At 49.6% G+C, this 15765-nt stretch overlaps 1 protein-coding gene across 2 annotated transcripts; it reads left to right on the plus strand.

The window, feature by feature from the left end:
• The first annotated feature begins 1774 nt into the window (after nucleotides 1–1774).
• ABHD4 (abhydrolase domain containing 4, N-acyl phospholipase B) lies at nucleotides 1775–14398 on the plus strand. Of its 2 annotated transcripts, none has more exons than XM_027065379.2 (7): nucleotides 1775–1879; nucleotides 5296–5384; nucleotides 6402–6774; nucleotides 6932–7086; nucleotides 9023–9134; nucleotides 11920–12106; nucleotides 12838–14398. In XM_027065379.2, the coding sequence occupies exons 1-7, from the start codon at nucleotides 1818–1820 to the stop codon at nucleotides 12925–12927; spliced, it is 1068 nt and encodes a 355-aa protein (XP_026921180.1). In that variant the 5' UTR covers nucleotides 1775–1817; the 3' UTR covers nucleotides 12928–14398. The 2 variants fall into 2 exon arrangements, with proteins under 2 accessions (XP_026921180.1, XP_026921181.1); XM_027065380.2 differs by having other exon boundaries at nucleotides 1854–1990.
• The last annotated feature ends 1367 nt before the right edge of the window (nucleotides 14399–15765 follow it).

Here is a 15765-nt window from a genome sequence, read left to right on the forward strand (position 1 = left end):
GGTCTCTCTTAGACCCTGTGGTCAGGAGAGGCCTCAGAAGACAGGAGGTTTGAACTGAGCTCCGAAAATAAAGTTGCCAGCCCTGCAAAGGGACAAACAGCCTGGGGTGGCAGCAGATAGAAAGTCTATGTTTACCACTAGAGCAGGCTGTCTATTTCCTTTTGATAACGGTATTCTTAGTGCCTAACATAAGGTTTGGCTTTGAATAGGTATACAGTAACAATAATAGTAATAAATTTTAGCATAAATGTACTAAATGTTTATTGGAATTATCTTGGTTAATCCTCACAAGACACAGTCAGGGGAAGAAAATTAAGAGACACTAAGTAATTTACCCAAATGCATGTAGTGGATATGTAGGAAAACCAAGACTACCCTTAACCCAGATTTCTGACCCCAGAAACAATGCTTCTAATTAACCAATGAGTCTCAGTGAACTCCAGCATCTAAAGGACTTCCTAAAAATGCAGTTTTTAGCATCAAACCAAACCAACGAAATTAGAATCTCAGAGGTTAGGGATTAGAATCCTGAATTTGTAACAAGCCCTCCAGATGATTTTTATACACACTGAAGTTTAGAACCACTGCGCCCAGTTGAAAGAATGAATGCCACAACTCCACTCTTTGTACTGCTTTGCCCCACATCTGGCAAATTCCTAGGTCCCTAAACTCTATACATGCCCATTCTCTTAAACTTTGAGGCCTTATAATGGTCATCAGATCAATTTAACACTGTGTAACAAGAAAGGAGAAATCTCAGAATCTAAGACCTGCAAGAGGGCTAATGAAAAACACCTTGATAAACCCCGTCCCTGTCAGCATTCTCCCACTCACCCTCCATCACTCCTTAGTTTGGTTTTAATGTAACCAAGGGGATGACCTGAACCCCGACAACTCCCTCAACATTAGGACTTGTTTACCAGTTCAGGTAAATTCTGGAGCCAGCCTCAAGATTTGGCTCCTCTGCTGAGCAAGCCTGAAGTAAGCTCCGGACCTAAGAGATAAGCCAGCCACCCCCACCCCCATGCCTCATATGGGATTCCAGCAACCTAGAGCAGACCCAGCCTTATAGGTTAGTACTTCATTTGCCCTTCCTGAGGGTAGGGGAGGCAGGGATTCCCCAAACTGAGGGAGACCTGGCATTGAGCACATCTTTCCTGGGAACTAGGTTGAGAAATCTCCAGAGCACAGGAACTGCATCTTGGCACATGTCGCTAAGGTTTAGGGTTGCCAGATAAAATACAGGATGCCCAGTTATGTCCCAAACATTGCACGGGATGTACTTATTCTAAAAAAGCATTCGTTGTTTATCTGAAGTTCAGTTTTGGGCATCCTGTTTTTTATTTGCAAAACGTGGCAATGTATTTGAGTTACAGGCCCCTAGGCTCTTTGTAGAAACATTTAACCAATAGTAGTGTCTCCACAAGCATCTTAAGCATCACCTTACAAGAAACACGAGGAGGAGGATTTCAGTGGAGAGGGAGCTCTGCCGGGAAGCCCAGAGTTGGTGTGAGCGTGCAGGGGTAGTTTTGTCACTTTTTAACTAGGGCCGAACGAGGGCTGTGAGGGACCCGGTTGTTTCGGTACTACCCATCTCCCTCACTGTCCCCCAAATGTGTGAGCAGGAGTCCCGTCCTTTTCCGTGAGACCCCAGAGGCCCCTGTGCCGGCACGCAGACCCCGGCTCCACCACCAGCCGGGTTCAGGTCCCGCCTGGGCGTTCTGGGGACCTGCGCCTCCGACCGGCGGCCCTGGCCACGCCCCACTTTGTTATCCGACCCTTTCCTGGGTCAGCTGGTGCTGGCGTCAGGCGGAGGGATGGGCTGGCTCGGCTCGACCCGGCAGGGCTTGTTTACTATGGCTGATGATCTGGAGCAACAGTGAGTTAATCCTGTGTCTTTCTCTTGCTCTCTCTCTCTCTGGGCCATGATCCCGGGACTGTCGGTGACTGAGGAACAGTTGTAGACACCTTCCCGCCTTTCCTTTTCCAGGTCGGCTTCATGGGAGGGCCCGGGGTTGTGTTTGCTTGCTCTGCTTCTGCCCAGAAGAGGCAGCAGCAGAGCTCGGGGAGCGATGGTAGATTAGCTTGCCTGAGCCGGGGGACTCTGACTTTCCACGCTTAGTCTTCGCGATCGCTCCTCGCTCCTCTGGTACAGAGAGGTTAGACTTAGTGGTGATGGCCCAGATCCTCCGCGCAGCTCGTGGGATGCGGGCGCGGGGGTAGCAGCCGGGTCTGCTCACTGGGATTTGCCCCCAGGACGGTGGTCGGGGGGTGGCAAGGGCCTTTCTTAGCCCGGCAGGGAAAGGGCTCGCGAAGAAAAGAGAGGGCGCCGGCGCTGGGATTGTCTGGAGTAATGGGCTCGCAAGTTTCTTTAGTTCTCGCCTACTGAGACACTTAGCCGCTTCCCACCCTAGTTAATAACGTTTTTTAATCATCACGAGATCCTTAATGCTGTGCTTTCAGAATTACCGTTTTTGGGATTTGTTGACACTGTCTCAAGGGCATAAGGTTCGGGATGCCACCTGTAGGTAGTGTGACTAGCAGTTCGCAGTCTGATAGAAGCAAGGAAAAGTTGCTTCCAGAATGACTCAGCTCCCAGCCAAGCCTTGGTTTCACCAGAACAGGGCCTCTCCTGGATCCTGTGTTCCTGCTTTTCAGAGCTGCAGAACTGTCAGCCTGCAAAACTAATTAACTTTATGACCGTAGTATCTTCCTGAGCTTGAAGGAACTGCTCAGGAAGAGTGTTGCTTTCTGAAGATGACTTTTCCAAAAGGAAATTTACAATGGTTACGATGACTTAGGGAAACACAGATTAAAGCTGCTAGAGATGCAGGTAATTCAGCTCTTTTTTACAGATGAGGAAGCCAGCACCCATGAAAGTTAGAGGAGACTTGCCCAAATCACAGAGGTCCAGAGCAGGCTTCTGACCCAACACAGAACTCCTTTTGCTTCACCTCCCAACAGGGTAAAAGCCCTTTAGAGGGAAGAGACCACTCTGGCCAGGCCAAGTTCAAGGCTAAGTGACTTCTCTGCCCCTTGCCTCAATTTCCCACTCCAGCCCTCACATCCCCAGTAGTATTTAGCAGATGCAGTGTGCCAGATATCACTTCCAGTGCTTTAGAACATTTCTGGTGAAGAAGAGAGGCAAAGTAAAGCTTCTCCCTAAAGAATATCCTCTGAGCAGCCCATCGTGTTGTTCCATTGGACAGCATTTCTCCTGAGCACTGCTTTGGGCAGATACAAGGCAATGTGGGGTCCACGTGTCATGGTCTGACTTGTCACAGTGTCTGATGTGGAGAGAAGGTCTGTCTCTTAAGACTAGCAAAATTCTGCGGTCTTGGTGCTCATGCTTTAAGCCCACAGTAAGGAATTCCAGTGGAGTATTAAAAGGGTTGAGAGTCTCCATAGAATTGGATTGATTGAGACTGACAATTCTCATCTGGCTTAAGCCATTGATACACCACTCTTGGCTGAACCCTCAGTATTTCTTGCAAGCCTCTGGCAGTTCTTGAAGAGTTGAATGTATGCAGCTTGTGATTTAGCTGGGGGAAAAGAACATTTATTGAAAATTTATCTTATGCTAGGCATTATTCTATGTGCATAAATGCACTTAATCTTTATGAGGCCCCTATGAAGTAGATACTATTATTACCTGTCTCTTAAAGATGAGGAAACTCACAGATAAAGGCTACATAATGTGCCCCAAATCACACTGCTGATAAGTGGCAGTGCCAGGATTAGAACTCTGGCTTCTGGTTTTAGATCACACTTCCTTTCAGAAAACGGAGACTGTGTGAAGATGTGGTTATATATTGTGAATTTGAAAAGCTGAGACTGGGGCCTGAATGTCTCAGTCAGAAGAGCATTCAGCTCTTGATCTCGGGGTCATGACTTTGAGCCCCACACTGGAGATTACTGAAAAATAAGTAAATAAACAAATTTTAAACCTAATTCTCCTTTAAAAAAGAAAAAAAGAAAAGCTGAGGTACCTGCCCAGAGGAAGGGTATGGAGAACCCTGGATCTGAGATCTGGGTTGTACTTCTGCTTGTTCTCACCAGCAGCATGGCCTCTTTGGGCATCAGTTTCCTCATCTGTAAAATAAAGAGGCTGGACTAGATGATTCCTAAGGAACCATCCTAATCTAAAATTCTGTGCTTCAGATGGTGTATCAGGATGTCCTGTGTGTGTGGCCAAGAGGGATAAGTAATGGTTGCCCTCGTTCCCCCACAAAATACCCCTGCCTGAGTATGTCGATATTGAAAGACCCTTCCTGTAGCTGGTGGTATCCACCTTGTAATTCCTTCATTCAGGCACAGTTCAAGAGAAATATCATACAATGGAAAAGGAGTAGTAAACTCATTTGTTGAGTGTCCAATTTGTCCCAGGCACGTTATGACATATCTCAACATATCTAGATGCTCCAACACTGGTTATTTATCAGGCCAAAGCCATACTGCTTGTAAATGGTGATAGTGTGATGGCAGAACCAGAGGGGGTTGTTGTTTTGTTTTGTTTTGTTTCCCCTCCAAAACTGCTGCTTTCAATCTCTACCCTGCAATGACTTCAATTTCCTTGGGCATAAAGGGGCCGGCAGGATGAATTTTCTTTATTTTACCGTATGCTATTGGAGGTGAGGACATATGTGAACTTTGTAGACATTTTATAATCTGGAAAAACAAAGCCAGAGGCAACCTGGGAACGCAATCACAGCAGGACTTGAACCCAGGTCGCCTGCCTTCTCCGTTCCTGTCCCATCTCATTGTTCCAGGCTGGACTGATTGATTACGTGAGAGCCCAGCTGGGTACTGACCTTGCTCTGTTCTTCTAGGGGCTTAGAAAAGGGCATGCACAAACCCCAAGGCCCTGCCAGGAGGGCAGATGGCATGGGAATTTGTCCTACCCTAAAGGAACATCCGGTCCTGGGGATGGCAAAAGATAAAGATAACTGAAACATTAGTTAATAGTTGGTATTTTTTCTTTTGTGATCTCCTTGAACATTATGATAACCAGTAACAAAAGTTATAAAGCTCAAATGAGATAATAAATGTGAAAGAGCGTTGCAAACTGTAAAGTGTTATACACACGGCATCCTGAGTATCTGTTGAAACAAAGGGCATGTTGTTACTAGCCCTTAGCTGGAGAAGAGTAACAGTCTATCAGGCAGCAGGGAATTGCTGACCACCACAGCGGCAGGTCTTCTGAGCCTGGGAAACACCCCGATAACTCTTGTAACTGTCAGCAAGGCTGAGAGTGTCAATGTTGCCAATGATTGTCATCGTGTCTCCTTGTCTCAGGCCTCAAGGCTGGCTGAGTAGCTGGCTGCCTGCTTGGCGCCCCACGTCGATGTCTCACCTGAAGAATGTGGAAGCCAGGATCCTCCAATGTGAGTAGGAGGGATGGTTTATCCCACCGCCATCAAGAGGCCCAAGGAGGATACAGGATCTCCCCAGAGCCTAGTTGACAGAACCCACAGATTCTTGATTAATTAATAGTACTTGGGGTGGGAGTAAGTGGTGTCAGTAGTTTGAAGGGAGAGATTTGCACTGAGGATACCATATTGTGTGATAGTGATTTTTTGACATCTCCCTTCCTGTCCATCATGCTGGTTCCTGACACATCCCATAACTTCACTTCAAAGCCAGTACCAACTGTCAACAACAACACACACACACACACATACACACACACACATACACACACTCATCTATATATTCTCTCTTTCCCTCCTTCTTTCTCCCCCCATTCTTCCCTCCTTCTTTCTTCCCCCATTCTTCCCTTCTTCCTTCTCTCCCTCTCTCTTCTTCCAAACACACATGCCCTTCTCAGCTTTACCACCTTCTACCTAAGGACCAGCAGCAATCCTCTGTTCTCTAATATTGCTCTCTTTGTATTCTATCCAGTTAGGCACACCACCTACCTGGTTACTACGATAGTTTGGGATTCCAACAGATCATGTTGGGGCAAGGCATCCCATGATTGGCAGCAGCCACAGGCTCAGACAAGACCCTTGGGTCACGTCTGCCTGGTTTCCTTTATGATCTTCCCTGCCCTGCATCCACTGCCCCAGCCAGATACCTTCTCTTCCCATGGGCCTGAGGAAGTAGGGCTGCAGAGCAGTCACAGCTCTCAAGCCTCCACTCAGGATCCAGGCAACTTCCCCCCCAAGCAGCTCTGTCACAGAGCAAGCACTGCCCTGTGAGAGACTAGATGGTCTACAAATAGTGCTTGGAGTTCATCTCTTAGGGCATATGGGTCAGAAGGTTGTGAAAGGAAGGAGGTGAGGCAGGTCAGGAGGGATTTGGCAGTAGAGAGAGAAAGCCAAGGAATGGTAGTCCAGGCAAAGTGATGGTGCTGTCAGAAAACAGTCTTACTGCTCTGCCCTGGATTCCCGTCTCCCCAGGCCTCCAGAACAAGTTCCTGGCCCGATATGTGTCCCTCCCAAACCAGAACAAGATCTGGACGGTAACCGTGAGTCCCGAGCTGAGGGAACGTACCCCCCTGGTGATGGTGCACGGCTTCGGGGGTGGCGTGGGCCTCTGGATCCTCAACATGGATTCACTGAGTGCCCGCCGTACCCTGCACACCTTTGATCTGCTTGGCTTTGGGCGAAGCTCGAGGCCAACATTCCCGAGGGACCCAGAGGGGGCTGAGGATGAGTTTGTGACATCAATAGAGACGTGGCGGGAGACCATGGGGATCCCCAGTATGATCCTCCTCGGGCACAGTTTGGGAGGATTCCTGGCCACCTCTTACTCTATCAAGTACCCTGAAAGGTAAGGAAGAGCCACCCCTCTTGCTCATGACCTAATTCCCTCTCCCACTGGGAACCTTACAGTATTAGTTTCCAGTGGGTCTCTTCTTCCTGGGCAGTTTAAGGGCTGTGGTACCTCTAAGCACATACAACTTGTTTTTCCCTTTTTCCTCCCATAGAGTTAAACACCTCATCCTGGTAGACCCATGGGGCTTTCCTCTTCGACCGACTGACCCCAGTGAGATCCGTGCACCCCCAACCTGGTTCAAGGCTGTGGCATCTGTCCTAGGGCGTTCCAATCCACTGGCTGTTCTACGAGTAGCTGGGCCCTGGGGTGAGTAGCCTGCAAAGAAAGAATCTATCTCCTCAACCCAAGGCTGCCCCATTCTAGAAGCCCCATTGCATCCAGCCTCCCACCATCCCCACTTGTCCAGGAGAGGTGGGAATAGACCTGGCATTGTTATTTAAAGCTGTTAATCTGAACTAGATCTCTTTGTCTGCATTTTCAGAAGGTTCTTTTTTTTCCTTCATCTGCATGCAAAAAGCTTTCCTGTGTGGGGCACAGATAGAGCAGAACTATCACTCTGTGCCTTGGCTAGACCCCCAGAGAGAGAGAAGGAGGCCATGAAGTGACTCTTCCTCTGCTGAGTTCTTATGCTACATATGTGAGTATGTGGCACATACAATCACATGTTGGTGATTCGGTATGGTAACCACCACTGGATACCATCTCTGCAGCTCACCCAGCACCTGTGGGAAGGAAATGTCAGAACCAGAGCCTCCAACATGACCCACAGTGGCAGGCAAGCCCCTCTAAACCATGGCCTACTCCAGTTAGGTATCACATCTTCCCCACTTAGAAGTTGTCAGCAAATTTTAATGGGTGAGGAGAGGAAAGGAAGTCGGGGAAAACCAGCCATAGTAAGTAAAATTCGTAGGTCTCGGCCTTCTGACCTCATCCTGCCAGCACCCTTCCTTTCTGGGGGGCTTTTTAATCTGATGAAGTGACAAGCAGATTCCCTCTGTAGAAAAGATTGTGGACCCCCTATCTAGCAGTGACGGCTTATGTACACATAGTAATATTCAGTTGCCAATTACTACAAATTGATTGCTAATGACTAAATAAGAGTTGTCTCTCTACGCCCTTCAAGAGAAACAGAATGACTTTGGATAAAAGAGAAAAATGAGCATTTGAGTAGAGGTAGGAGTTTAGGAAGAAAGGAAGGATATCAAGAGACAGGTGCAAAAGAAGAGTAAATGAGCAGAGAGCTGACCCTCTTAGAGTTCCCAGCACTCTGGACTCCAGCAGACCCTCTGTAGCCCTTTTCCAGAGAGAAGTCCTGCTCTAACCACTCTCCCCATTTCTCGACTTGCATCTGGCCAGGTTCATGCATGGGCCTCAGAGCCAGTATGGTTGGGCAGTTGGCTGGCAGCCATGGAGGAGGACCAGGGCCCAGAGGATCCTGGCTGTGCCTCCATCTCAACACCTTGATCCTCAGATGCAGAGAGAAGACCAGGAGAGAGAGCGAGAGATCAGAAGTTGACCATTAGGCCCAATATTTAGTCTGTTTCAGGTGCCCTACTGCTTATGTGTGTGCTCTAAAGGAAGGTGAAGGGAACAGATTGCTCTAAAACAGCAGCCCAAGTCTGACATGCCAGAGTTAAGTTTACTTCTCCACTCGTATTCCATTACAGACCTGAACATGAGAGGCCTTTTGGCAGGTGGTTTCATCTGCAACCTTCAGAATATTAAAAGGCCCTAAGAGTCTCAGCGTGCCTGGCTGGCTCAGTCGGTAGAGCACGAGACTCTTGATCTCAGAGTTGTGAGTTTGAGCCCCTTATTGGGTGTAGAGATTACTTTAAAAAAAAAAAAAAGGCCCCAAGAGTCTCAGGGAGAAAGAACTTAGTTCAGACTGTGAGAGAAAAGCATCTCAGCCATGGACTCTTGGGCTTGAGACCCTTAGAGGAAAAGAGCTTGGGACTTCCTTGAACTGAAAATAACCTGCTTCCTTAGTGACATTGGACTGTCTACCTTCTTTGGTAACCAACTGACTCTCAATTTGTACTCATCTGGAGCTTCCCGACAGCTCACACACTCTGTCTGCCACTATCGAGTTAAATGTACAAAGCAAACAAACCCCTAGAGAAGTAACATTTGGTAAAGTTGTCCAAGCAAGTGTAACACAGAAGTCTTCCTGCACACCCCCACCACCGCCCCCCGCCCCCCGCCCCCCAAACTGGCCACTCCCATGTTTTTCTCTCCCCTCCAGGGCCTGGCTTGGTACAGCGATTCCGGCCGGACTTCAAGCGCAAGTTTGCAGACTTCTTTGAAGATGATACTATATCTGAGTATATCTACCATTGCAATGCACAGAATCCCAGGTGAGGGCGGCTCCCAGAGCCAGCTCTGAGTGCATGGGTTTGGAGATGAAACTCCAGCTGGTAGAAAAACTCCAGAACTTTGTTGCAATGCGTCTTGCACAAAGCTCTCATTCACTTAGGGGAACGCAGGCACTAGCAGGCTCAATTATTTCCAGAGACCTCCCCAGGGATGGGCCCAAAGGGATGGAGAAGATAATAGATTGATGAAACATGCTGTCCATCTCTAGAGGAAGACTCTTACTCTCCCCTGGAGATAGGCAGTTAGCCTGACAGGCAAGAGTCTGGAAAACATTTTAAAAGATTTTTAACTGAAAAAGTGATATGAATATATGGTATTTTTTAAAAGGCAGAAAGAGAAAGAAAAAAAGGAAGAAAGAAAGAAAGAAAGAAAGAAAGAAAGAGAAAATCTTCTCCCTCCCAGCCTGTAGTTCTCAAATTTCCCTTGCTGTTTCCAGTCTGAGATATTATGTGACATTGCTTCAGAGAACTTCTTTGCACATCTTCTTTTGCACACACGTGACTAGATCTGTACATTCCTACAAGTAGAATGGCTGGTGGAAAAGTGTGATTTAAAACCTAAATTCTGTACACCGTGAAATGCTTACTGTTGGGACAGGAACTCCTTCTACACCTTTTGGACATTTTGGGGTGTCCCCAGAATCTTGAGAGGTTCCTATCTATGACTGCTCACACAGCAGGCCCCACAAACCTGCTGATCTGCATTCTTGGCACCTGAGAGCCAGGGCAGAGTCAGGGAGGTTATCTTCCTCTCAGGCAGTGCCCTGTGAGTGGCTGATACAGGAGGATCTGTGGGTGGCATCGCCTCTGTGGAGGCCTCAGCCAGCTTGCTGTGGGGCATCTGGGGGAAGCCAAGGTCACCGGAGCAGCAGCACTGCCCCGCCTCATGCCAGGCCTGTCCAGGTCACCCGTCGTGAGCCCAAAGCTGTGAAGACGGTGGGGGGTTGCATTCCAGCATTACTGAGCGTTAGCCTCACACCCAGCTGGCTTTGGGGCAGCGTGGGAACTGTCTAGCCAGCATTCTGCATGAGCTCAGTTAATTGAAGGGCCCCGCTGAAGCAGCAGTATTGAAACTCAGCTCTGCAGTCAAATCAGGTAGCCCTCTGCTTCCTGCTCTCGACCCCTCTGTCAGCCCCCACTGGGCTCAGTGCCAGTCTCCTACCCCAGCTCCCTCCTCACAACTTTCCCCAGTCCCAGACCTAGTTGTGTGCAATGAATGGCCTCCCAATCTAAGCCTCAGAATATATAATCACGCAGCTCCTTTGTGTCCTGGGGAAAGCAGAGATGACATCAGTGATAGCCTTCTCTGCCTAACACCATCACTCAATTAAAAAAAATTTTTTTTTTTTAATGTTTATTTGTTTTTGAGAGAGAGAGAGATGGAGTGCAAGCAGGGGAGGGGCAGAGAGAGGAAGACACAGATTCTGAGGCAGATTCCAGGCTCTGAGCTGTCAGCACAGAGCCCGATGCAGGGCTCGAACTCACAAACAACGAGATCATGACCTCAGCTAAAGTCAGACGCTCAATGCACTGAGACACCCAGGCGCCCCACCATCACTCACTTTTATAACCACCTGAGTGTTTCTGAGTTGTAACCCTGACAGGCCCATAGTAACTCTTACCAGTCCCTTGGAAAACATGACATTTGGCCAAGAAGAAATATGTGGGGGCTACCTACTCTGCTCCACCTAACCTGAGGGGCCCTGTACATGTCATTTTCTTCAATGAAGGAATAAAGAGGATATAATTCCCCAATTTGTAGATGAAAACATTAAAATGTATTCTGGTTACATGACCTGCTAAGAAAATACAGCCAGAATTTGAACTCGTGTCTCTCTGACTTCAGAGTCCATAGTTTTCCACCATGCTGCTATGTCTGAAGGAAGAACTGTGTTTCTGCTGGCCCATGCAGAACTCAGGCCCGCCTTCATTCCGGGGCTCCAAAGGAGGGGGGACACAATACCTGAACAGGCTGGGCCTGGCGGGCAGCAGTCTCCCGAAGCACCCTGTCTCCTGCCTCCTGCAAAAGCTGCAGAGCAGCTCAGAATGTCAGCTTCCTCCCCAGCCCTGCAGACCCCTTATGCTCCTTCTCGGTCAGCTCTGCCTAAGGAGATGGCCAGGGAGCAAAGTAGATTAGATGAGCCTTGCTTCTCACAAAGTACGGCTCCCCCTGGGTCCTCACAAGACTGGTAACAATCCCATCAGGAAGCCCTTTGCACTGCTATAGTATTTGCTCTTCACTACCCCTCTAACATGAGCCCTTCGCCCCTCTCCTTCACCCCCAGCAAGCTAAGCCCCTAGTCCATTTCCTTCCTGCTCCACCATCCTTTCATGATTCTTGGGAAATCTGACGTTAAATAATCATATGATTAGCTATTTAACGCCTGCCTCCCCAAAATGTGGGATAATCGTGAGCTCCAGCAGGGCCGGCACCACGTGAATCTGACTCCTGTGTCCCTACACTCAGCCCAGGGCATGACATGTCAATATTTGTTGAGTAAATGTTAACCATTGCATCTTTGGACAATTCTCAGTGTCCAGGTTTTTCACACGTGTGTCCCTTCCTAACTGTCTTCTGTGCTGGGAGGCCTCCACAGATTCAGGCCTACCTCCTAATCTTACCAGGATTTAAGGCGCCCAGTGCTGGGGCCTGAGAGGGACACACAGGACAAGGATACTGCCCCAGCGTCTGAAGAGACCAACATGTTGACACTTTATGCTGCAGGGTTTATTCTACTAACTGCCTCACCGTGTTTTGCTCCTTCAGTGGTGAGACGGCATTCAAAGCCATGATGGAGTCCTTCGGCTGGGCGCGGCGCCCCATGTTGGAGCGAATTCACTTGATTCGAAAAGATGTGCCCATCACCATGATCTACGGGGCCAACACCTGGATAGATACCAGCACAGGAAAGAAAGTAAAGATGCAGCGGCCGGATTCCTATGTCCGAGACATGGTATGTTGGCCCGCCAAGGCACAGGATTGAGGTGGAAATGTGCGTTGAATCCCCGCACACAGTGATTAGCTCTGGGCATGGATGAGCCTTGGGATGGAGAAGGGTGATCAGAGAGTTGGGAGGAAAGAGGAATGGACAGATGGGGATGGTGTAGTGCGTTTGAAAGGGCTGACTCAGTAATACCGTCATCGGGGGCTTTCATTCTTGCTTAGCACGGTCCAGGGAAATGACCGGTTCTCGTTCAGTAGCCAGACACAGACAGCATGATGCCACTCCAGACCCCCGTCCCACCCAAAACCAGAGCCATGAACAGTAGAGCAAGTAGTAAAGGCTGCCGGGAAGCCTTCCCACCACATTCCTGCCTTCCCTTTTTCTTATCTCTCTCCACCCCCATTTGCTAATGAGTGCTTAATTAGGCTGGGTGCCACGTATGGGCCCTGGTTCATCAGACCTGTGGATGAAATGAGCAGATAGCGGTGGGGCTGGCATTGAAGGAGGTACAGTGAAATACCAGAGGAGAAAATGAATGGGACCTTGGGATTCATGGACCCCTCCCCCTGCATGGGAAAGTGCCCAGATTCTAGGAGAAAGGTGGACCGATGTTTCTGGTAAGTGCTCATAGGTGATGGGCAAGCAGGTATAAGGGAAAAAGAATCAGTGTGAGACACCAGTTTCCGGTGCCCCGAACAAAGGGCCTTTCCACCCCTGGCGGGCTCTTCCTCTCTCCATAGGAGATTGAGGGTGCGTCGCACCACGTCTATGCGGACCAGCCACACATCTTCAATGCTGTGGTAGAAGAGATCTGTGACTCCGTTGACTGAGATGCTGTCCGTAGAGGAAGAGGAGAAAGCCAGAGAGTTGCTCTCGCCTCCCTGTCCGCTTACTCGCCCCTGTGTCCTTTCCTCACCGACTAACACGTGCCAGCCAGGCAGTCTTGGGCTGTCCCCAGCGCAGGACCACAGTGAAAAAGCGCACTCCTGAGCCCACGCTAAGGGTTGGAGGCAGAAGCCATGAGAGGCCTTGAGCTCCCCTTCCCGGGGAAGGACATAGAGGGTTGCCTAGTGCCACCCATTCTCTCCATGCCAAGTGTCCCCCAGATGGTGGTTGTGAAGGGATCGCACGAGTCATGCTCCCTCCCTGAGCCAAAGGGAGGGCGGCCTCTTCCCCTGGGTGAAGGAGAGGCTCCCGGCAGCCTTTCCCAGCTCTGGAGTGTTTTGTGGGGGTAGGTTCCAAGCAAAAACGTCTTCCTCCATCACCCCCTAGTCTCCATTCCTTGCCTGTTTTGTCCAGATTCTGATTGGGAGCTAACTACCAACTAACTACTAACTTCTCAACTACCAAGAATAGGTCCCAGAGCTCCCTTGACCTGCCAAGTGCCGCCCACCCCCCCCCCCCAACCCCCGCCGTGACCTAAGAAGTCCTATTCAAAGCCCTCATGAGTGGATGAGGAGCAGGCCAGGGCAGGACATGGCTGGCCCATGGTGATACAGCTCTGCTCCAGGAGAGCTAAGGCCAGAACCCAGGTCTGCTGACACCCAGGACTCATCGCTGACTCTATTTTGCTAAAGTCTAAGGCAGGCACCATTGCCATGAGTCTGGTCCTGGTCACTGGCCATAGGTGAGCTCATCCCTGTCCCACATTCTAGCCCCATTGTGCAGGGGTGCCACTGTCCTGTCCTGTGTCTCAGCTCCAGATGCCTGAGCTGGGGACACTCCAGGGCTTCCTTCCCTTGCCCCCTCATCCTCCCAACTGGGAGTCCTCTTGGCCTCCCTCTGTGCCTTGGGCCCTGAAGCCCCACCTGTAGTATAGAGCAAAGGTGGCCCCTGGTGGAGAGACAGGGAAAGGCCCTTCAACCCCAGGGCTGTGTCTGGATTCCTTACTCCCCCTAGTATCTGCGGGGCTTTTCTACTGTCCCCAGGGCCGAAGCCCACCGTGAGCCCCTGCCCACGGTCCAGTGGAGAGTCTCCAGCCAGCAGTTCCCTGTCCTCGTCAGCCACAGGATGGTTCTCACTGCCTGGCCCTCCATCCCTGCCATCTGTCCCCACAGTCACCAGCCCATCCCACCCCCCAACTACCTGTCAACTGTCTCCCAGGGGCTGTTTCCGGGTGCTGCTCTGAGGTTCTGGGCAGCAGGCTGGGCCTGGCCCCGGAACCAGGGCAGCTCCTGTCTGCTCCCGTTTTGTAAAGCCAACCCTTTCACCAGAATAGTATTAACTCCTGGTGCTTTGTACTACTGGTCCGGCTGCCTTGGGCTCCTTTTCTATATTAATAAAGAAATGAGTGAAAACTGGTGGCAGCGATGTTTAATATTGCTCTGATAGGAGTACTGGGATTGTACTTGAGGTGGAGAAGAAGGCCCAAGAAGTATCTGCTTACATGCCACCTGTCTCCTGTTTAATGTATCATTCACCCAGGTCGGCATGGGTCATGTCAGCCAAGCCCCTCAGAGGATGGATGAGGAGTGTGGACAGGCCAAGCCCCAAGTCACAGGAGGAGAATTGGGAGAACTGGGTGCTTCCCCACTGCCCATCAAAAAGCCCTGTCTTCAGTGTGCCGGGGTAGCTGAGTCAGTTGAGCATCCAACTCTTGATTTCAGCTCAGGTCGTGATCCCAGGGGTCATGGGATCGAACCCTACATCATACTCTGCACTGAGCGTGGATCCAGGAGTCCCTCTGTCCCTCTGCCCTTCCTCTTTCTCTCTCTCTCTCTCTCTCTCTCTCTCTCTCTCAAATTAAAAACAAAATAGCCAAGGGGCGCCTGGATGGCTCAGTCGGTTAAGCATCCGACTTCAGCTCAGGTCATGACCTCACAGTTTGTGAGTTTGAGCCCCACATAGGGCTCTGTGCTGACAGCTCAGAGCCTGAAGACTGCTTTGGATTCTGTGTCTCCTCCTCTCTCTGCCCCTCCCATGCTGATGCTCTGTCTCTCTCTCTCTCTCTCTCTCTCTCTCTCTCTCAATAAATAAACATTTAAAAAAAATTTTTTTTAACAAAATAGCCCTGTCTTCCAAAGTTCACTCCACATGGGCCTGTACTTGGACTGTTCGTACCTCCTACTCATCCTCCAGGTCTCAGCTCAAATATTCCTTATTCAGGGAAGCTTCCGAGACTGACCCCCTACACTAGACTTAGACTCCTTCTTCTGTGTCTCCATGGTGTACCCAACTGCCTCTTTAAGACTCATGAACTTGTCACTTGTTTACTGTCTGCCTTTTCATTGTAGACCAGAAGCTACTTAAGGAAAAGGAGCACATCTGGCACCTAGTTCACGTTCAGTAAGTGTTAGTTCTGATTGAGCCAAGAGAAACAAGGTATGCCAACTGCTCAAAAACAGGTTCAAATCACTACCAACAGTGCCTGCTGCGGGCTGGCAGCCTCCAGCAAGTCTCCGAATTCCTCACTCCAAACAGCATAGAAGCCCACACTTGTCATGAGGAATAAATGAATGAATAAGTAAGTGAATGGAATTCCTGGGTATAATTACAAAGCTCTGATCCATCCCAGGATGCTGTGTCTTTGTGACTGAAGATTGCTTGGTGACCAACCACTGCTGTGGCTGGTGTTTGGAGCTTATTGTATGCCAAGCACTAGGGTTACATAGTGGAGAAACGTGGTCCCTGTCTTCATGGCACATCAGACTCAGAGAGACACAATTAAG

Source organism: Acinonyx jubatus, chromosome B3 (genome assembly GCF_027475565.1).
Source record: "Acinonyx jubatus isolate Ajub_Pintada_27869175 chromosome B3, VMU_Ajub_asm_v1.0, whole genome shotgun sequence".
Lineage (NCBI taxonomy): Eukaryota > Metazoa > Chordata > Mammalia > Carnivora > Felidae > Acinonyx > Acinonyx jubatus.

Coding starts and splice junctions, on each gene's coding strand:
- ABHD4 (XM_027065379.2), top strand. CDS start 1,818: ATGGGCTGGCTCGGCTCGACCCGGCAGGGCTTGTTTACTATGGCTGAT. Junction 1,880..5,295: donor GCTGATGATCTGGAGCAACA/GTGAGTTAATCC, acceptor TCCTTGTCTCAG/GCCTCAAGGCTGGCTGAGTA. Junction 5,385..6,401: donor GGAAGCCAGGATCCTCCAAT/GTGAGTAGGAGG, acceptor CCGTCTCCCCAG/GCCTCCAGAACAAGTTCCTG.